Here is a 23,131-nt window from a genome sequence, read left to right as displayed (position 1 = left end):
GGCATTGAAGAACTTATGGAGATTGTCTGGCAAGACACTGAAATGAGCCAAGCTAAAGACTATCGAGTGGATCTAACCACTGGAGAATTGAACAGATACTACTGGGGGGAGAGGAGTCTGTGGAGGGGGGAGCAGTGGGGAAGGAGAGGAAACAAGCAGGGAGTGATTAGGGAGTGAGTGGAGAGGTGTGCGTGCATGCGTGCGTGCGTGCGTGTTTGTGTGTGTGTGTGTGTGTGTGTGTGTGTGCGTGTGTGTGTGTGTGTGTGTGTGTGTGTGTGTGTGTGTGTGTGTGTGTATGTGTGTGTGTGTGTGTGTGTGTGTGTGTGTGTGTGTGTAATGGCAACAGCAGGTTAATGTAGCAAGTCTAGCAGGTCAGCCCAGGTAACACTGCTGAGTAACTATAACATCCCAGATGCACTATAGTACTTGCTTGGTGAGCTCAGGATAATGTTTTTTTTCCATATCTCCGCCTTGGGTAGTCTGAACGGGGGACCAATGGATGAGAGAGTTGTCGATGTGGGGGAGATGATGCAGAGAAGGAGGTTGATGGTATTTGTGTGTTCAGAAGACCAAATTGAAAGGGGACAGCACAAAAAGGTTGGAAGGGTGCAAGCTGTTGTACATAAGAGGAGATGGTAGAAGTAATGGAGTTGGGATATTTGTATCGGATGATGTCAGCACAGAGGTGGTCAGAGTGGAGAGCTTGGAGGGATGGATAATTATGGCATGGCTGATGGTATACACGTGAAGGGGCTGGACAGCCGGTTCATGAAAGACTTGAGCAAAAATATTATCATGTTCATCGACAGCAGGTTAATGTAGCAAGTCTAGCAGGTCAGCCCAGGTAACACTGCTGAGTAACTATAACATCCCAGATGCACTATAGTACTTCTTCGGTGAGCTCAGGATAATGTTTTTTTTCCGCCTTGGGTAGTCTGAATGGTACATCAACAACTGATATGCGTTTATGACAGTGTGTGGGCCACAGACTGGAAGGACTGAGGCAGAGAAGCAGGAGTTCAGGGATGCATTGGAGAAGTTGATGGGTTGGGTGGGGTTTGGATTGGTGGGGGTGGTATCGTGCTAACACCAAAGGTAGAACAGCAAAGCCGGAGAGAATAAGGTATTCTATTAGTACTCATGAGTTCAGTGATAATAGCATGGAAGGAATGATTCTCAGAAGCAACAGGAGTTCAGGTCATCTTTTGTAATATATTTCCACCCGGAGGACAGACAGATAAGTTAGATGATGATCTCCATCATGTGTTTTGATGAGACAAGGAAATGAATTGTATATGATTATTTTGAAGTCAATGATGCTGGAAAAAAAAATCTTCTTCCTTTCTCTGAATGAAGCAACTGTGTGTAATGGATGGTATGAGAAGAAGGACATCTAACATTGAAGCATTGGCACTGCAATGACTTTACTATCATTGGACAAAGAGATTTTTAAAGGTGCTTGGATGCAGTTGTAAAGCAGACAACAGAGTGTAAGGTTGACTACCAACTTTGTTTCTCCAAATGAAGATGACAGGAAAGAGTGATTATCACAGGTGGAAACTAAGGGCAGTTTGATGTATTAATGCTATCTGGCAGGAGTGGAAGATGATGTGGGGCAGTACACTAACATACGGAAGGGCTCTTCCAAGAGCAAGTGTGCATGAACGCCAGAGCAGCAGGGACAGCTCCGCAAAGGAAAAGTGGTCAGCGATAAGATCATCGCGAACTGAATTGGGAAAAGTTCATACTTGGCACTAAATACTGAAAGCACTTAGATTGATACAGAGAAAATGCATGATCCCTTTTTAAACAAACAAACAAACAAACAAGCAGCCATAGACTGGTACTTACGAAATCGTCAACTTGACCACTGACCTTGTCTAATAAAAGCTGTCTCGAGAGAACGTAGCGACGCAAACCAGAAGTTTCTAAGATGATTCTGTACCAAACCATCAAAAATCGAATGTTTTGGATGTTTGACCTCACTGTGACCTTGACCTTTGACCGATTTTGACCAAAATCTAAGCAGCGCTCGCCACCGCCCTCCTGAATCACGTGATGTAAGTTGACATTGGTAGCTTCTTCCGTTCTCGAGTTATCTATATCAAACCATCAAAAATCGAATATTTGACCTTGCTGTGACCTTGACCTTTGACCGATTTTGACCAAAATCTAATCAGCACTAGCCATCACCCTCCTAAATCACGTGGTGTAATTTGACATTGGTAGCTTCTTCCGTTCTCGAGTTATCATGCCTACAAACAAACAAACAAACAAACAGACAAACAGAAACGGAAGGCATCAATATACTTACGAAATCTTTGGATTTCGTAAGTAACAAACAAGCAGTCATAGACTGGTACTTACGAAATCGTCAACTTGACCTCTGACCTTGTCTAATAAAAGCTGTCTCTTGAAAAGGTAGCAACACAAACCAGAAGTTTCGACGATGATTCTGTACCAAACCATCAAAAATCGAATGTTTTGGATGTTTGACCTCACTGTGACCTTGACCTTTGACCGATTTTTGACCAAAATCTAATCAGCGCTAGCCACCACCCTTCTGAATCACGTGGTGTAATTTGACATTGGTAGCTTCTTCCGTTCTCGAGTTATCGTGCCTACAAACAAACAAACAAACAAACAAACAAACAAACAGAAACGGAAGTCATCAATATACTTACGAAATCTTTAGATTTCGTAAGTAACAAACCAACTCTACAGGAAGTGGCTCAGCACTGGCTGAAACAGCGATTAACATAAGTTTTGTTGTTGTTTTTTTGAACATGGTCTCGGGTCGGAGAAGTGCAAGGACGCAGAACAGATATGGACACGACAAAACAAAGGGAACGGCAGGAGAAAGGGGAAACGACAATAGCAGGGCAGAGGGAGAAGGTAAACGGAGAGGAACAAATAAGGGATGCAGATAACGATGAGGGTTAGGGAGGGGGGGATGCAAGGTGTGGACAATATGGACACAGAAGCAAACTTTTGGGAGGGGTGGAGGTGGTTTAACTGGTGTAGAAAAGATAATGGAAAAGATTGCCGAGGCATACAGCGATGCATTTTTTTTGTGTTCTTTTTTTGTATGCCTTGTTGAGGCTCGTATGAGAGCTCACACAGAATGCACAGAGAGGGGGGCATGAGACAAGAGGGGGGCATGAGACAAAAGGGGTGGGAGTGGGAAGGACAAAACAGTGGGGAACAGAGACATTAGGAAATCTGTGGAAGGGAGAGGGATGGGGGCGGGGAACACGGGATATACAAGATGGATATTACAGGGGCTTTCAGGGAGGAAAGCAGGAAATTTGAAGGTGAGATTAGGGTGGATTAACAGGGGTAGAAAACAGGCCCCCCTAACAAACGGACGCCAACGTTGTCAGACGGAATGAAAACCCATCATTCTTGTTACAAAAACAGCTAAAATTGATGAAAAAGCGGCCTAAATTGAAACCAACAGTAATTACGGTCGCAATAGCAGATATAATGGAAACCAACACGTTTATTCTACACACAAGAACAGTCGTGACGGAAACAAGAACGGTCAATCCCGAAATAGATTGGTGGGGAACGGAAGCAAGATTGGTTATTTCCGTCGCGAAACGTCCGAGAGCGAAACAAAAGTGGTTCATTCCAGTTACTGTAGTGCGAACAAGATGGCGGATGCAGTAGAACGACCTGTTACAGTATGTAAATTTTTAGTGCTTGTGCCTCAAACATAAATGTAATATAGATAATATATAGTGGGTAGTACCTGATGTATTTTTAATAATTTATTAAACCGAATTTTGTTGTGATGATAATGTTTGGTTTGCCTGTATTTTGAGCCCCCGAGTGAAGGATCGCGAGTTGTGTATGCCCAGTTCAACATAGGGGATCATGTATGGGATTTTTTTTTACAGTTTTTACTTCATATTAACTTTGTTATTTTATTGGAATTTGCAATTTATTATTACTATCAAATTTTACCTCTTGCAAATATAAACGATCAATCGTCACTGATCGCTGCAGCACGGGGGCACGAATTACACGAAATGTTAGCCACACATTAAGTCAAGAGGGCGCATTTATCGCTGCTTGTATAATATCCCGTACCACAAACGGGTTTTCATTAACAGACATGATATATTAAAGGCAGACTACGTTAAAGTTAACTTACCATAACTTCAAGAACTTTTCAAGCCGCCATGTTTTCCACGTTATGGTAACCGGAATTAATCGCTTTCACTTCGGTGAAACGGTCTCCGCCGTTTCGCGATGGAAATAACCGATGTTGCTTCCATTCCCCACCGTTCTATTTCGGGATTGACCGTTCTTGTGTCCGTCACGACCGTTCTTGCGTGTAGAATAAACGTGTTGGTTTCGGTTATATCTGCTATTGCGACCGTAATTACTGTGTTGGTTTCAATTTCGGCCGCTTTTTCATCAATTTTAGCTGTTTTTGTAACAAGCATGACGGGTTTTCATTCTGTCTGACAATGTTGGCATCCGTTTGTTAGGAGGGCCTGGAAAAGATTGAGGGTTTCGATGGGGGATGATAAGAGGTGGTGGTCAACAGCTGTTTTGAAGGCCTGGAGGGAAGACTGGGATTGAACAGAGTGAGGGAGTTTATTCCAAAGGTGGGAAAAAAGAGGAATGATAGAGTGAAGGTGAGCAGTGATTTGTGATTTTGGTAGTTTGTACCAGAAGGGGGTTGTTGGCGGAGCTTGAACGCCCTGTGGAAATATGGTGGGGACAAATCACAGACAGAGTGGGGGGGGGGGGAGGGAGAGATGAGAGAGGAGATGATAGAAGACAGAAAGACCACCGACCTGCCTGCGGTGAGAGGCCCAAAGACTCAGCCTCATCACGGGAGAAGCGAATGATCCGAAAGGCCTTCATCTCCACAGTGTGATGCCGAGAAAGGTGGGAGGCAGGAGCACCAGCCCAGAGAGGAGACCAGTACTCCATCAGGCTGCAGACGAAAGCTTTGCATGTGGTCAGGAGCTCAGGTGGGCCGAGGAAGGACTTTGCATGATGGAGGATTCCCAGTCGGGGACTGGCTTTGGAGGCCAGGTTGGAAATGTGGCTTTCCCAGGAAGGATCATGACAGATAGAGAGACCCAGAAGCTTGAAAGAAAGGACTTCTTCAAGAGGATTGTCGAGAAAGTAGATGGGGGGGGGGGTGGCGGGGTTTCCAAACGGCTCTTTCGGAGAGACAAAGTGAGAGTGTGAGATTTGTCCGGATTGAAAGACATGTTCCATGTGTTGGACCAGTTTGTGATTTTACCCAGATATGCAGTGAGCAAAGAAGCTGCTGCTTGCCGGTCTGAGGGATGACAGATGGTACGGCAGAGGGTGGAGTCATCAGCAAAGAGATAACGAGGATTTTCAAGAGAGTCGGAGAGATCATTGATAAAAACCAGAAAAAGAACAGGGCCCAGAACGCTACCTTGAGTAACTCCAGCCTGGACAGGATGTTAAGGCTGAGGATGTGAAGAGAGGAAAGAAAGAGAACAGAGAATGAAACGTTAAGGAACCACACTGTGCAGATCAAACAGTTAGAAGCCAAAGCAAGGTTGGAGTACGAGGAGATAGTGAAAGAACAACGAATGAATCAGGAAAGGGAAATCAGCCAATTGAAGGAAACGACGATATTGGAGAAGGAAGAACAAGAGACAGTGGGATATAAAACAAACAGGACAAGAACAACTAAAGGGGAAGGCAAGGTTGGAGTACGAGGAGATAGTGAAAGAACAACGAATGAGACAGGAGGGGGGAGATCAGCCAATTGAAGGAAACGACGAGATTGGAGAATGAGGAAGAAGAGAGACAGTGGAATAAGAAACAAAAAGAACAAGGAATGAAGCAGGAAAGGGAGATCAACCAATTGAGGGAAACAATGAGATTGGAGAAGGAAGAACAAGAGAGACAGTGGGATAAGAAACAAAAAGAACAAGGAATGAAACAGGAAAAGGAAATCAACAAAATGAAGGAAACGATGAGATTGGAGAATGAAGAAAATGAGAGACGGTGGGATAGAAAACAAAAAGAAAACGAATTTGAGGTTGACCAGCGAAAGGAGAGAGCAAAGTTGGAGTATGCGGAGATGGAAAAACTCCCGAAAGATAACGAACAACTAAAAAGGCTTGGAGAGGAAGAACGAATCAAATGGAAAAGAAAATGGAGCCAGGAAGTAGAACAGCACAATAATGTGGGATGTATGATATCACCATAGGGAGTAATGTTAGTGGTGTGGGACTTCATTGACACCACTCGTCGGATTACACCACAATTGGAGCAAACCCTGGTGATGGAGACATTGAGGGAGCCTACGGGGTTGTTGACGAATGAAATACATTTTGAGCAGGTCCAGCATGTGGAGCTGACAGCCCCAGAGGAGTGTGGCGAATCAATGATGAGCAACCTACTGGAGAGAAGCGACCGGAAAGAGGTGACTCGAACGAAGCAGGTACGTAGGTACATGCATACATGGTGCGGACGAAGAGCTTAAGGTAGAAATTGAATTTTATGTTAACGAAGAGACTCTGTCCGATGGGGTGCACGTATGCGTGACCCCTGGATGTGTGTGTGGAGTGCCTGTGAGCGAATGCTGTGAGCCCACACTCCAGACTACAGCACCGGTATGTGCTGCCAAGGCTGAAACGTGTGTGGATACCCACCTGGCGGTCGAGAATGTAACCCTGGAGTGCGAGGCAGTTGGTCAGTACACTGGCAAGGTTGAAGGTGTGGAATGTCAACGCATAACCTTGGAATGTGTGCAGCCTGTTGTGTGTGGGAGTCCTGAGCATGGAATGAATGGTAGCATCGGAAATAGGTTAGAGGTGCAAGGGGAAATAGAAATGCCACCAGGACAGAACTTGAGCCAGGGGACAGAAACCATAATGGACAGCTCCGCATGGGTTATTGCAGAGTTTGAGGTGCTGCATCCAGAAGCAGGCTTTAAAATTTGGATTTTAATTTCTCTATCAGCCTCACAGGAACTTTGGAGTGGAGTGCAGATGAGTGGCAGGCGGCACTGGCATGTGTCACTTGGTCTTCAAACCTTTCTGAGCACACGAGTGGTTTGGCTAGCTGAGTGGGGTTTATCTGTCTTCAGGGAGTTATGGAGAAGAGGGGGAGGCCGCTCCCCAGATTGGGGTTTACCTGATTTCCGTGAACCCTGGAGAAGAGGGGGAGGCTATTCCACCGGTTGGGGCTGACCTGATTTCTGTGAACCCTGGAGAAGAGGTGGAGGCCCTTCCACCGGTTGGGGTTTACCTGATTTCCGTGAACCCTGGAGAAGAGGGGGAGGCCGTTCCACCTATTGGGGTTCACCGGATTTCCATGAACCCTGGAGAAGAGGGGGAGGCCGTTCCACCTATTGGGGTTCACCGGATTTCCATGAACCCTGGAGAAGAGGGGGAGGCCATTCCACCGATTGGGGTTTACCTGATTTCCGTGAACCCTGGAGAAGAGGGGGAGGTCATTCCACTGATTGGGGTTTGCCTGACTTCCATGAACCCTGGAGAAAAGTAGGGGGTAGATCACAGCCCCCATTGAGGCGTGACCCCTTTGAGCCATGGCGGAAAGGTGGCGGGGTCATGTAATGGGAAATGAGGGATTCGTTCCCTCACTCCCCTTCCAATGAGCCAAAGAAGCAGGCCATATGGGGATGTGAAAATCTCGATTGGAAATTGTACCGAAAGTGATTGCAAATTGAGAGATGACAGAAGGCATAAAAGTGGCACGAGTGGATTTGGGTGATTATTGAAAAAAAAGTGGTGGAGACATTACAGGCAGAGCATTAAACACACATGAAACAAGTGGATGATAAAGAGTGGCTTGTTTGAGGAAGGATTGAAATGCCTGGTTAAAACCATGCATAGGTTCCATGGGCTGGTGAAGAGATTTTTTTTTTGTATACCTTGTCGAGGCTCGTATGAGAGCAAACACACAACTCACAGCAAGGGGGCATGAGACAAGAGGGGTGGGAGTGGAAGGGACAAAACCGTGGGGAACAGACACATTAGGTGAACTGTGGAAGGGAGAGGGATGGGGATGGGACAGGGAACATGGCAAAGAGAAGATGGACATTACAGGGACTTTCAGGAAGGAAAGCAGGGGAATTGAAGGAAGTGGGCTTGGGTGGATTATCGGGGGTAGAAAAGATCGAGGATTTGGATGGGGGAAGATAAGAGGTGGTGGTGAACAGCTGTTTTGAAAGCCTGGAGGGAAGAATGGGAAAGAATAGAGTGAGGAAGTTTATTCCAAAGGCGGGAAAAAAGAGGAATGAAAGAGTGAAGTTGAGCAGTGATTCGTGATTTTGGTAGTTTTACCAGAAGGGGGTTGTTGGCGGACCTTGAGCGTCCTGTGGAAATGTGGTGGGGACAAATCGCAGAGAGAGCAGGGGGGCAAGGCTGGATAGGAGTCGGTAGAAGACAGAAAGACCACCGACCAACCTGCGGTGATTGAGTGAGAGGCCCAAAGGCAGCTTCATTGCGGGAGATGCCGATGATCCTAAATTCTCTGGTTTCGACAGCGTGAAGCCGAGAAAAGTGGGAGGCAGGAGCACCAACCCAGAGGGGAGAGAGCAGTACTCCATCAAGCTACGGACAAAAGCTTTGTAAGTGGTCAGGAGCTCAAGAGGGCCGAGGAAGGACTTTGCACGACGGAGGATTCCCAGTCGGCGACTGGCTTTTGAGGCGAGGTTGGAAATGTGACTTTCCCAGGAAAGGTCATGGCAGATAGTGAGACCCAGAAGCTTGAAAGAAAAGACTTCTTCTAGAGGATTGTTGAGAAAGTGGATGGGGTGGTTTTCTAAACGGTCCTTTCGAAGAGACATAGTGAGAGTGTGAGATTTGTCTGGATTGAAAGACTTGTTCCACGTGTTGGACCAGTTTGTGATTTTATGCAGATCTGCAGTGAGCGAAGAAGCTGCTGCTTGCCGGTCTGAGGGATGACAGATGGTACGGCAGAGGGTGGAGTCGTCGGCAAAGAGAAATAGAGGATTTTCCAGAGAGTCGGAGAGATCATTGATGAAAACCAGAAAAAGAACAGGGCCCAGAACGCTACCTTGAGGAACTCCAGTCTGCACAGGAAGAGGGGATGAAAGAACTCTATTTAGGGCGACACGTTGACTGCGACAGGAGAGGAAGTCTGCGAGCCATGAGTGGAGATGGCCTTGAATACCATGGGAAGAGAGTTTGGTGAGTCGTGCAGGGTGCCAGACTGTGTCAAAAGCATGTGATATGTCCAGGGATACGGCTCAGATTTCCTGTCTGGCATTGAGGACCTCCATCCATTCATGGGAGAGCAGAAGCAGCATATCCAGGGTAGAGTGACCTGGTCTGAAAGCAAATTGATGATCGGAAATCAAGCCATTGGAGAAGAGGAAGGATTTCATGTCTGAAGCGATGATGGATTCCATAACCTTGCTGATGATTGGGAGAAGGCTGATTGGTCTGTAGTTATAGGGATCTGTTTTTGCACCTTTTTTATGCAGGGCAGTGATGTTAGCAGATTTCCAAGCAGATGCCAGATGACCTTGGGCAAATGAGAGGGTGAATAGAACAGAGAGAGGGTGAGCAAGAGCAGAAGAGCAGGCTTTGAGGACACGTGGGCTGATGCGTCTGGACCGGTTGCAGAATCTAACTCGAGGTTTGAAAGCAAGCTCTCCACCTTGTCCGGAGAAAAGGACACAGAGTCCAGGGACAATTGGGTGCGACTGGGTAAAGTGGGTGGAGAAAGTGATGGGTTTATGACACAAGATTTTGCTGCAAACACCGCGTTTAGACATTCAGCTTTATCATGTGCGGTATCAGCAGTGCGGCCATTTGAGGTAAGGGAGGGGATGGAGGGGGAACATTCACCAGAAACAGATTTGATTAAACGCCACCAGGATTTTGAGGAGGGAGAGAGGTTTGAAAATTCAGACTTGAGATTAGAAAGATGTTGTTTTCTGGCTCTCCTGAGGGTAGATACACACTTGTTCCGAGCTTTGTGGAAGAAACTGAGATTGCCCTCAGTTGGGTTTGCTTTCCATGAGGCAAAGGCAAGTTGTTTCAGGACAACTGCTTCAGGACATCAGGCCACAAGCTTCAGTAAACCAAGGGTGGGAGGAAGGGTAGGACAACCAAACACCAGAGGGGATAAATCTGTGCATGAGGGAGAGCAAGTTTCTTTGAAAGAATTCCCAGGATGAGTTGATGTTGGGGAAAGTAGTGATAGGAGACCAGTCTGTAAATTTTATGGCTGCTAGGAGACCCTGCCAGTCGGCTTGAGTGAAATGCCAGACTCAACGGCAGTGAGGTGGTTCTCTGATAACTGCCAGAGAGATTTTGATGTTTTGTTTAAATTGTTGGAAATAAACGATTAAGGCAGTACGGAGGAGGCCAGCGGATGACGGACGTAGTGACAAATTTATTGGGGTTTGATGACAAAGTGTACCAGTTATATTTGATGACCAACTGGTATCCGAGGGACTGGTGTGTTGTTGTTTTCACATAAACGTGAAAGGTGTTGGATGGTGTTGTGGACGGGGTGTGTGGCACTGTGGAATGAATGACTGAAGTGTTTGGGTGAATGGCGTGATTGTGCGAATGAGGAGAGTGAGTGCGAACAACGTACCCTGTCGGTAGGAGTCTCCTAACCGAGTTAGTGTAGGTTAGGGGGACTTAGAGGATTCGACATGGATTCTGGCTACTGTTCCATTGTGCAGGCAGACTGCGAGGGGTCGGTGCAGGCTAAGGTATGGGGATACTGGCTGGTAGTGTGACATGGTATCGGAAGTTGGTGAGTCGGGAAATAGGACAGCAGGGCTTTGGGGGTTCCTGGCAGGTGAAGGCTGTCAGAGGTGCCAGGAGAGCACCGTAGGGTTCAGTACCAGGAGAGCACGGTAGGTTCAGTGCCAGGAGAGCACAGTGTAGGTGCTATGAGAGCACAGTATGGGTGCTATGAGAGCAGGGTATGGGTGCTATGAGAGCACAGTGTGGGTGCTATAAGAGCACAGTGTGGATGCTATGAGAGCACAGTATGGGTGCTATGAGAGCACAGTGTAGGTGCTATGAGAGCACAGTATGGGTGCTATGAGAGCACAGTATGGGTGCTATGAGAGCACAGTATAGGTGCTATGAGGGCACAGTATGCGGGCTAGAGAGAGCCACCCCTTCATTAGGAGCGCCAGAAGCACGCTCAGGTGAACGCCGAGGTTGCTGAGTGTCCTCCACCCCCGAATGGAAGCAGGCAAAGAGGCCTAGTAGTAGTCACACTCCCCAACCAGCGAGTTCTGCCTGGCACCACCAAATGTAAAAAGACAAATAAGGGCTTTGCCCAGGTTTAATAGAATGGGACAGTGTGCCAGGTTGGGAAAAATGGGTCATTAGGATCATTCTAGCCATAGCAGGGTTTGTTGCATTGTCTTGAGCTAAAAGTAAATGGTTAGGTTCGATGAACTCTCCTCCGCACCATTCATGTGTGACACCTGGTACGAGTAGTGTTGATGGGAGAATTTGTTAACAAGGGCCAGGCTAGGTCACCCTCTCCAAGTGCCAGAGAGGCCACATCCACGAAGATAACAGTTGAGTAAAAAACACACCGTCCTGTCTGTAAAAGAAAAAAAAAGGGAGAACTTAACCAAAACAAGTCAGACAAGGAAGGTTAAGGGCGCACTCCTTCTCTCCTGGTCTATGGTCATCACACCCATTTGCGTCCTCAAGAACGCCTCCAAACTGCATTTGTTTACCATCGATATCACCATGCCACCATTGCTGTGTCACCTGCTGTCCAATGCAGGGCTTGTTGCCTGCTGCTAGTGAGTAGGCCATATGGGCCGAAGCATTTTTGTGGGGCATTGAGGCCAAAGTGCTTTTGTGGGCCGTTGCGGCCAAAGATTCATGCCATTTTGTGGGCTCAGTGAGCCGAAGAACTCTTTGTAAGATTAGGCCACTGGGCCGACTGAACTCACCTGGTGAGAGGCCAATAAGGCCACGAAGTGAAGAAACCCTCAGGGGTGAATGGACGATACTGCCGGGAGGGGGCATGAAGGAGCGAACATGTGAAAGAACTTTGAACCTTTGAATGTTCTGCTCCTATGCCAATATTGGTGTTAAAAGTAAAATTGAATGCCCTCCCGTTCAAACCCATAATTAGAATGTTAAGTAGTGTGCATAGAGTGTGAATTTGTTTGTTAGATTGGTGACCTGACACACTAGGATAGGGACATGCCAATGTTACTGTGACACTGATTTTTGGAGTTAAGTGCTTCCCATGTTGTGGGTGAGTGTAAATGGGAGATATGTGCTGTACGTTGGACAGGGCCATTTCTATGGGCTGCCGCAGATGGAGGCTCGGGAGAGCCTCGGGAGAAAGGTGGGGGTAGTGTTACGGAAATGGCCCTTATTTGACTACCAAATATCAGAGCTCAGATCCCCCATTAAATGCCTGTTTAGCTCGGTTGTGTGGTAAAAGGGATGTTATATGTGTGTCGGGAGGTTGTTTTATTGTTTGTGTGGTGGTGGAGGACCGAGAGATCTCTCTTATTCCTACCCCATCCCGGGATAGGCCCCTCCCAGTCGGCTGAGGCGATGTGGCCTGGAGAGAGGGTGTGGCTGGAGGGAGGAAGTGACGCGAAGGGGAGAGCTTTTGGTCGGCTTCGCCGAGAGAGGGGGCTCGTGTCTTGAAGGAAGCAGGCGAATGGAGGCTTCGTAGAAAGAGTGCTCGTGTGTCGAAGCGAGCGAACAGAGGCTTCGTAAAAAGAGTGCTCGTGTGTCGAAGCGAGCAAACGAGAGAAGAAACAAAGGCTTCGTAAAAAGGGTCCAGTGTGTGGAAATAGTCGCTCTCGAAGCGTACTCGTGATTCAAAACGAGCGAACGAAGGAGTTGAGTTTTGAGAAACGGCAGTGGGCTTTTGAGAGGCTGCCTGCACATCGAGGATTCTGCTGTGAGGGGGACGGCAGCCGGCTTCGAGGCGAGAAAGAAAAGGAAAGGCAGTGCTGAATCGGCCGGGAGAGAACGCTGAACCTGAGGGTCGAGTCTGCCATCGGCCGAGAAAGAAAAGGTGATTCGACAGAGAGAGGAACTGAGAGGACGAAGCAGAAGTCGGGCTTCGAGGTGGGAAAGCAGGAGAGGAGACGCTGGAGCATTTGACGCTCCTTACTCACCTCACGGCTGGACACGTCGATCTGCCTGCGGAGCTCGGCACCTCGATTTGGGCCTTGTCTGGTGAACGGGCCAGCCTTGGATTTGTATGCTGAACCCTGGAGAGAGATCGGCTGAGGCCCATCGTTGATCTGTCGGACTTGTGTCGTTGACATTGCGCGGGGCCAGAGCGCGCGGAGGTGCGTGCGTGAGGTCTGCGACAAAAGGACGAGCGGCATTTTTCCACGCGGCGTGGTTCGAGCTGGGAGTTCGAATCCGTGGACATCCGCCTGTTGCGAGCGACATTCGTGCTTTTGACACTGTCCTCTCATCCATGAAACCTCACCAAGTACTCTGTCTTGTCTTGCATGCATGCCGTTTGTCTTTGTCTGAACGTGTTGTATAAGGCATATTTCGGTAGCGACCCCATCGAAACCTGTAGACCATGGTTCCCTAGTTAAGAACGGGTTGAGGATTGTTAATAAAACCATTGTCGTGAATTTTGCTTGTGTTGTAATCCCCGATGTTCCCCAATAAATCTGGTTAATTTGTATGAAGTTGCCGCTATGGATTAATTTGTGTCGCGTCGAGGAACGATCCGTTCGATTGGCATATAAAACCAATATGGTTACAGACTGGCAGAAAACGCTCGACATCTGACAAAACCAGTCTGAAACCAGGGGTTCTATTTCCCCAACTGGCAAGGTACAAGGAGTACATTGGTATCGCGATTGAAGACGCGTGACCCGAGGCCTGTGCTGAGCCAGCCGGCGTTATAAACCCCGGAGACGGTGGTGGTGAGGGTGGCGCCTAGGACCGGGTGATAATCCCGCCACCCCGGATCCGCAACAATATATATGTATGTATATATATATATATATATATATATATATATATATATATATATATATATATATGTATGTATATATATATATATATATATATATATATACATATATATATATATATATATATATATATGTGTGTATATAAATATATAGATGTATCGATATGATATTTAAGAAAGAGAAGGCTTAAGGGTTATGATGGTTCTGTCATATTGCCAGATGTACAGAGGATGAGCTTGTTATGAAGATTGTAAGTTTTTGAGGCAAATGGGAAAAAGACCAATGGGCATGCCAAATTAAACATGGCAGGATTGAGTGAATGGCATGAAAGGATTGTCTGAAGAAATAAGTTGCAAATTAAAAAAAAATGGAAATATGCTCTTGCTCAACCAACCCCCTAAAATAGGGGGAAAACGTCCTTAAACGAATATTTATGGGACACACTAGACAATCGTGGCCTGAAAAGTGAAATATTGGATGACATTGGAATGTGTACATTTTCTTTTGTTCTGGTGCCATGCTATTTGAGAAATGGTGTGCTGAGCTGCACAAAAGAGTAAAGAAAAACACTTCTCAGACATGCCAATCAAGCAGACTTTCCAGCAGGAAATGAAAGATTGTTATGCTGCTGTTCCCTGATGGAAAAGAAAACTCGTGTTATGAGCTAACGTAGGGTAAAGTGAGGGTGAAATTGTGGTTTCTTATACTGCACTACATATTAATTCTTTTTTTCTCATTATAAACCACGATGATGCGAGTTATAATGGTTTCCCGTCATTGTTGATGATGGCTGTTCATCTTTGACTTGCGAACACCTCAGTGTATCAGTTTTTTTTTTAGTGTAGGAGCTGCTGCCTGCATATATAGCAAACAGTGTAACTTGTCAAGGAACATCTGAGAAGACCAGGCCACTTTCCATTTGACTATGAGTTAAACAACGACGAATTAGTTGTACTTGCTCCTTAAAGTATGTTTATGGAAATTATAAGTATGCAAGCAATAAAACTATTTACGTACAATGAATTTCACCTGTTTATCTTATTCAAGTGATGATAAGTGGCGTGAATTCCACAGGTTAGCTGTGCACACATTTTGGCACCCCTTTGTCCATGTCTTCCCATTTCGATTTGCTCGTTTATCTTCATTGAGCACCTATAACTTCCTGGCGGAGTCCTGGTGCGTTGGTTGCAAATCGGAAACCAAAAAAAAGAAAAAGAAAACGAAAGTAAAGGAATGTTCCCTGCCGGCTTCGGCTTGCACGCAACTTTTACGCCTCATTTCCTTTTGCGCAATGGAACGCGTCTGTATGCACATGCCATTCACACAGATGTGTTTATCAATTTGCTCTTTGCATGCCCGTGAGCACGCATGTGTGTGTAATGCGCCACAGGAGAACGGATTGAATTATTACACTTGTCAGCATATTGCCAAGAGCATGGCAACCTTTTGGTGCATTACAAGTGATGTTTGCCTTTCTGTAATTTCATGAACACCTTGCACATTGGAGCGATTATAGAGTCTGATTGCACAAGCTCAAATGATGATCCTTGTTTTTTAGGTGGATGCAGCTCGATTGAGACTTCTTTACAACAGATTTTCCTTTCTCTCGATTGGGTAGTCATGCCCCTTCCAAGATGTTATGTGCTGATGCACAAATTACAATCCTTTTTGAAAACTCTGCCAATTTCGTTTTACTGACAAAGCCTTATAGCAAAAATGTGTGTCTAAAATTGCATATGATGCTTAAAGGCGATCCCAATTGCAAAATCTTATTTTTTCTGAAAACCATTGAAAATCATTAATCACGGTCCAATTTGAAGGGAAAAATATATTGCCAGTGATGTCACACTCAGAGCCCACATTGATCTAAATGGCGTCTTGCATCGCGAAACACTGTATTTTGAGCTCGGATTCCGATACTGATTCCACCGTCATTTGCAACTTTGAAGGTTCTCAATATGTTGAAACTGATCAGTGGGATTTTAGCCTGGTGTTGGCTTTGTGGTTAGGGTGGTGGCTTGGGATCCTAGGGTCCTGAGTTCAAGCCCCGTTGGGCCGCTGAATTAATACACCAGGAGGTTGACTCAGCCTGTCATCCTTCCGAGGTCGGTAAAATGAGTACCAGTGCACTGGTAAGGGGGACGCTGCATCAGTGGCATAGCCACGTCCCAACCAATGATGTAACCAGCAGCCACAGGCTGCACTCGATAGAGAGAGAGAGTGGGATTTTGAGGAAATGGTTGGAGACAAAATTAGTGATGGAAACACTTTCGGGGGAATTGTGAACCCATCTTGTTTCGAGCCTCATGTGAGCGATTCAGATGAAGATGGCGACAATGGAGGTGTTAGAGAAGATGAAAATTCCGGTCGCATGTTCACTACAGATTGGTAGGTTTTGGTTTTCCGTTCAAGTGACGGTTTATAAGGGATTTTGTATTCATTGATAAATGAGTTTATCTTACTCCAGCAGAAATACCCATCATCTCCTGACAGCTGTCACCACCCAGGCACTCTCGGACACTGCTGACAAAATGGGTGATGAATGTTTTGTCTCACTATCACAAATTGACCAGGTGTCCTGTATGTTACGGGATCATCCTGTTTCATACTTTCCCGGGACGCCATATGTGTCTGTGGTTGTGCTGTGTCATATCCCACTGTCGTGTCTGTATCGTGTCGTGTCCCACCGTGGTGTCCGTGCTGTGTCGTTTCTGTGCCGTGTTGTGTCCCACTGTCTTGTCCATGTTGTGTCCATGTCGTGTCCCACCATTGTGTCTGTGCCGTGTCGCGTCCATGCCATGTCCCACCATTGTGTCTGTACTGTTATGTCCATGCTATATTGTTTTCATGCTGTGTTGTGTCTATGCTGTGTCATATCCGTGTCGTGTCCAGACAGTGTCATGGCTGTGCCACATCACGTCCGTACCATGTCCCTGTCGTGTCCCACCGTCATGTCTGTGCTGTGCTGTGTTGTCCGTGTCATGTCGTGTCCGTGCTGTGTCACGTCTGTGTTGTTTTGTGCTGTGCCATGTCAATGTCCCACCCCAGTGGAGGGAGGAGTGGTGCTAGGGCGTTGTTAGGGTGATGATTGTGGGGGGATGGTTGATGGAAGATTGTGGAGGGAGGCGTGAAACACATCTAGCAAGGTGGGAACAGTCACCAATAGGCCAACGCAGGTGTTTCATTCACTGTTCAAATCGTCTGTGTCCACGTGGTGGTAGCTGTGTAGAGATGGTGGTACAGTTTCAGGCTGCGTCTGTTTCTTCCACTTAATCGTGGAATCTAGCCATCTCTGTTGTTTCATAACAGTGCTCTGTAAACTGTTCTGAGTACAAAACCAAACATTTTGTAGGTCAGATCCACACGTGGGTATTTCAGACAAACCTTTTCCAATTTCTGGCAACACTTGGATCTTTCGGCCATTGCTGTAGCATGAAACCATCTCGGTTTGTATTATTGCAACCACCAATGATTATCAACTCGGAATATTTGTGGAAAATCGCAAATTACTCGCCGGTCGAATTAAATCATATCACAATGTCCCGCTGAATCAGTACGAATCTGGCAGTCGTCTTCCAGGTGTGACTTCACGGCAAAGTGTGAAGAAGAAGAAGAATTTGAAGATCGAAGGCTGTGGAGTATCATCATTGGCTGAGGGCACAGCTGTGCTGCTGATGCATTGTCCTCTGTAAACTAGGACAGGAATTTGGAATTTGGCCATGGTGCCGGCGATAGCTCGCCTACGATTTGCGAAGGCCACTGTGGGATCTTTAATGTCCACCAATGAATACTGGCAAATGGGACGCCCGTTTAACGTCCATCCGAGGGACAACACACACATTGATGAGTCATCCTGCCTATGAAACATTGGGATGCCAGTTTGTAGCTGGGCCGAGGTTCAAACCCAGGCTAGAAGACAGTTTCGAGGCGAGTGTGTGTACCTCTAGCCCAATGAATGATAAAATGTTTCATAATACCAATTGTTAGTGGATATCCAATCGGGAAAGGTTGCCCAAGATTGTAATTTTTCCATCTCATCAATAGGCGGCCCAATGCCATTTGTTTCGATAATGTCCCCGAGGCCCATGATTTTCTTTGAATCCATTCATCTTTGAGCCAGCTGCAGCAATTTGGGAGAATTTTTCAAAAATAATTTACACATGAAAATTACAATGTCCTGTCTTAGGTCCTGTCCCATCTTTGGCAACACCCCATCTCTTCCCCTTCAATATAAATATTATCGCTAAAAGGACAGACAAGTGGGAATGCCTACATTATGAGGATGCAATTGCAGGCTTGCTGAATTTCTTTATTGTTTGGTGAACTGTCCAAGCTTCTTTGACCAGTGCACAATGTGAACGAATCATTAGGCTTGTAGAGTGTGCATCTACATGCAAAAGCATTGAAAACAGCTTGCACAGGAAAGCGTAGAAAAATTGCTCACGTGTTTTCAATTTCCACATAATCCTTTCATATTCAGGATCTGGCATGGGGTTAGTACGGCGAGGTGGACAACAGTTACGGAATGATAACGGAGTGATGTTGAAAGATTTGAATGGAAGACCGCGATGCTCCTTCACTGACAATTCGATGTAATGAGACGGAAATTTGCCAACGAGTGATTTGTATAATATGAATTATATTAGTTTCTTCACTTAAGATAGTTTGCAAGCTTAAGTAGTAGGAATTCTTGTTTGAGTTAAGTTTACTAATGAATCGAGCATTTCAAAGTTATTTTTGTTTCGTCATTGCTGCCAAATGTGTGCATTTTTTGGCCTGCACCAATTACGTCTGCACAAATGGAATGGATACGTGTGCAGGGTTGTTGCAACCTAAGATCAATGCTGTTTTAGATTTTGATTTATTTGCAAGGCACGACCATTTTCTCATTATTTTAAATGACGAGTCTCTATTGCTGCAGTTAACATGTAAGTTACGACCTTTCAAACACTCAGCAAAGCAACTAATCAAATGGTTCTGGTTTTTGTCTATGGGCATGCTCTGTTTGAAATGGCATTAGGAGAATTTTCACAACTGGAAAATATATTTTGTGGATAAAATATGATGGATACATCAATGTGATTAAATGATCATTGGGCAGTAATGATTGTTGAAGAGCCTGGGTTATTACACATGCCTCAACTAGAATGTTAGGGTTTTATCAGGAAATCTTCCGACATCATTTGTATACATTCAACATGAACTTCTGCTTGCTATCTCGGCATTCTCCTTTCTTATCCGGGCTATTCTTTTTCACCATTAGAATACAAGGTCAGTTGCGATATGTACACTTGACGCGCACGATTTCGAAACGAGCTCAAGTGAAAAAGATGAATCCTGGGACCGTAAATTTGAATCGCCATCAAACACTAGATGAACATCATTTCAATTCTTCCCTCTTTGTTTTCTTCAAGTGTAAAATGTTTTTATAAGTAAAAATGCATTGCGTTTGTTGCATGATCAGTTGAAGAGAATGAGCAGAATTGCTTGCAATTCACTGAGCCTTTGGTGTTATCATTGGGTTTATTTGCTAATATACCTGGTGTTGGCTTTATGGTGAGGGTGAGGGTGGTGGTCTTGGGATCCTAGGGTCCTGAGTTCAAATCCCAATCGGCTGTTGAATGAACACCATTTGAGGTTGACGCAGCCTGTCATCCTTCTGAGGTCGGCAAAATAAGTACCAGCTTGCTGGGATGATTGAGCCATTCGAGTATCCTTCGTCAGAGTGGCAACCTGTCCAGGATGGTGCCCAATAGTCCAGAAGACTTCTTTGGCAGCACCGATGCTCTGCACAGAGTATGGTACTGATGGATGGATGGATTATTTGCCAATAGATTTGTTGTTTCATTCACCTAATGTTGATGCCATTGCTACTTTGTGTTGCTGACATTATTTGGACCAGAGATTTGAATACTACCTCCAATTATATATGAGGGGCATTCAAAGGTGTTGCAACTTGGGAATATAGAAATATGATAACAGGTTTTAACTTTACTTCTCAATGTATCTCAAGGAATCTGTGCCTTTTTTTTGTACACAAAGTCAAGGCTAGTGGAAGAGCTAGAACACTGAAGGAATCAGACCACTTCAGAATAAAGGCAATAGTAGAAAGAGAGGGGGAAACAGCAACAGTAGGGTTGAAGGACAAAATAAAGGGAGACGAGAACAAATAAGGGACGTGGGGAGGAATGACGGGTAGGGCAGGATGAATGGGATGGACAACATGGATACAGAAACAAACTCTCAGGAACCAAAAATCCGAAATTTGGAATGAGGAGCACGTGGGAATATGGGGGAGGGAGGTTAATGTGGATAGAAAAGATCATGGTTTGGATAGGGGATGATAAGAGATGGTGGTGAACAGCTGTCTTGAAGACCTGGTGGAAGAATGAGTTTGAAAACCATGTGTAAATTGATTCCACATGCAGGATAAAAGAGGAACGAATGAGAGGAGGTGAGCAGTGATTCTGAATTAAAGGGAGTTTCACCAGAAGGTAGTTGATGGTGAACCGCATGCACCCTGCAGAAACCTGAATAGGGTGTTGAGGGAAATGCACAGAAAGGCCAGAGGGTGCAAGACCACAAAGTTAGTGGTAGAAGACAGAGAGACCACTGACCTGTCTGCGATGGGAAAGTGATAGGCCCATAGGGTCAGCTTGAGTGCGGAAGATTCCCATGATCTTGAAGGACTTTATTTCCATGGCGTCAATCTGAGCAAGACATGAGGCAGGGGCTCCAGCCCAGAGGAGGGTGAGGGGGTGAGCAGTACTCCTATCCACCTATGAGGCCATGACTACTCTCCACTCTGTGCTGCCCTCCCCCACCACCTCACCCCCCACCACCTCACCCCCCCACCACCTCGCGTCTTGCTCAGCTTGCCGCTATGGAAACAAACGACATCAATATCACTGGAATCTCACGATGCTGCTGCGTCTGTGGGCCTGTCACTTCACCATCGCCGACAGGTCGGTGATCTCTCTGTCTTTTTCTGCCTCATTTCTTGACTTGCACCCTCTACCCTCTCCATGCTTTTGTCCCCCCTCCCCCCAAGGATATCTGTAGGATGCATGCCTTCTACCAGCAACCCCCCCCCCCACTCGTGAAAATACCTAAATCTAGAACCACTGCTCACTTCCACTTAGTTATTCATCTTTCTTTTTGGCCTGTAGAACCACCTTCCATACCCTGTTCAATTTCATTCTTCCCTCCAGGTCTTCAAGACAGCTGTTCATCACCATCTAAACTCATGCTCCATCCCAAGTCATCCCCCATCCAAAATCATGATATTTTCTACACCCATTAAACCACCCCACACCCTCCAAAATTTTGCTGATGCATCCATCTTTTCCACCTTTTGCATTCTCCCTTAACCGTCGTCGTTACCTGCATCCCTTGTTTGTCCATCTCCATCTACTTTCTCTCTCCACCCTGCTGTTGGTGTTTCCCCCTTTCTCCTGCTGTTCCCTTTGTTGTCGTGTGTCCTGATTTTGTTCTGTGTCAAAGTTCTTCCATGAGTGAAGAGCATGTATGAAAAAAATACTGTGGTTTTGGCAGGATGGCCAAGAGGTGCACACACTCACCGCTGAGCTGTCTAGCCTGGGTTTGAATCTCAGCCGAGCTATAAACTGTCATCACGGTGATTTATCAATGTGTGTGCCGTCCCTCAGATGGATGTTAAACAGGCGTCCCATCTGCTGGCATGAGTTAGAGATCCCACGGTGTTCTTTGCGAAGAGTAGGCAAGCTATTGCCGGCACCATGGCCAAATTCCCAATTCCTCCCCTAACCTTAGTCGAACGTCAGGCCTCGCCAGCCGGTTCGTGAAAGATTTTGGCCAAGCTTCCCCTGGCTAATCCCACAATAATGTAGGAATAATTGTTGGCCGTTAAAGACTAAGAATGCTATCATACCCGCCCTGAGTTATGACATGCACATTAAGAGGAAGGATACATGATGACAGTTCAATCCATCATGATTTTAATAACACTGACTTGTGATGAACTGGCTGTTTAGTTGAGTGATTAAAGATTTGTTTCTCTCACTACCAATGGCTGGTGTGGGTTTTGTTCCCAAGGCTAATCATTCTTGCCAACCTGCACTTGGCAAATATGTGAAGCAGCTCTCTCCATGAGTTGAGAGAGGCCTTCATCCTGCACTGGCCCGAAAAGGCTGGTTTACAGTTTCTTTTAATTTCATGACTGATGACAACTAAGATTCATGTACACAATGATGCAATGGTTTGCAATTGACACCAATAAAGGAAATTTAGCCTTCTGTTTATTTTTTTTTAAAAGGTGCCATACAGTCTATGCCTCCTCTAAATCCCCTTACACTCACTTGCCTCCCTGCTGCCCAGGTTACCAGTTCTCCAAGCTGTGGAGACCTGATAGGAAGCTGTGGCCCATCAGAATTCATCTCTAGGCATAACCTGGATGGTGCCTTCACCTTTGTGGACCACCGCTGTGCTGCGGTGCTTGGATACCAGCCACAGGTGCAGAGAGTAGGAATTAGTCAAGTGAAAAACTAATGCCAATTTAACTATCTTTAGTTTCATCTCCAACAATATGTGAACCTTTCTTGTATGTTACTTTAGTTTTGTTATTTAAAATGTTGTTTAACGAAACCCACTGAAATAATTTCCACTTGTGCTGGTTGAGGTAACCTCTCTTATGAACTGAACAAAACTTTTAAACACTAACTTTATCTTTAAGAGCAAGCATCTGACCACCACTATGAATCATTACAGGAATTGTTGGGAAAGGATCCTGTGGACTTCTGCCACCCAGAAGATCAGAGCCACGTGAGAGAGAGTTTTCAACAGGTGTGTGTTGTGTAATTATACCGAGCTAAACATGCCACAACTACAAAACAGACAAAGGAGAAACAGCTGTACTGCATTATTTTTTATTATTATGTGATTATTGCTCGCTACTGAAGTGGAAGAAGCTAAGCGATTTTAGCGAGCTGTGGATAGCAGTTTGCGAAAAACACGCACCCACCAGTAAGCAGAGCTTGGGATGCAAAAGGAGCATCGTTGATCGGGGTAATTAAATCGATGAAAGTTTTCCTTGCAAAGCCAAAGGCATGTCTCTGCAAAAAAAAATCTCGTGCACGTTTTTCATGGCATCTGGTGTTACTTCATGAGAATTTAATGATAAATGCACACGGA

General features: G+C 45.8%; 1 protein-coding gene across 5 annotated transcripts in view; it reads left to right on the top strand.

Moving 5' to 3' along the window:
- Window positions 1-23,131, top strand: part of LOC147017607 (aryl hydrocarbon receptor nuclear translocator 2-like) — a 248,876-nt gene that overhangs the window by 168,307 nt on the left and 57,438 nt on the right. For all 5 annotated transcript variants that reach the window (XM_085847344.1, XM_085847348.1, XM_085847345.1 and 2 more), the window contains exons 10-11: window positions 22,319-22,453; window positions 22,709-22,783. In XM_085847344.1, coding sequence (XP_085703470.1) covers window positions 22,319-22,453; window positions 22,709-22,783 — 210 coding nt within the window. The remainder of the gene's footprint in view (window positions 1-22,318; window positions 22,454-22,708; window positions 22,784-23,131) is intronic.

Source organism: Eptatretus burgeri, chromosome 11, assembly GCF_056783735.1.
Source record: "Eptatretus burgeri isolate ZD-2024b chromosome 11, Ebu_testis_v1, whole genome shotgun sequence".
In the NCBI taxonomy this organism is placed as follows: domain Eukaryota; kingdom Metazoa; phylum Chordata; class Myxini; order Myxiniformes; family Myxinidae; genus Eptatretus; species Eptatretus burgeri.
Note: the sequence above shows the minus strand (reverse complement) of the source record. Positions and strands in the feature narration are given on the sequence as shown.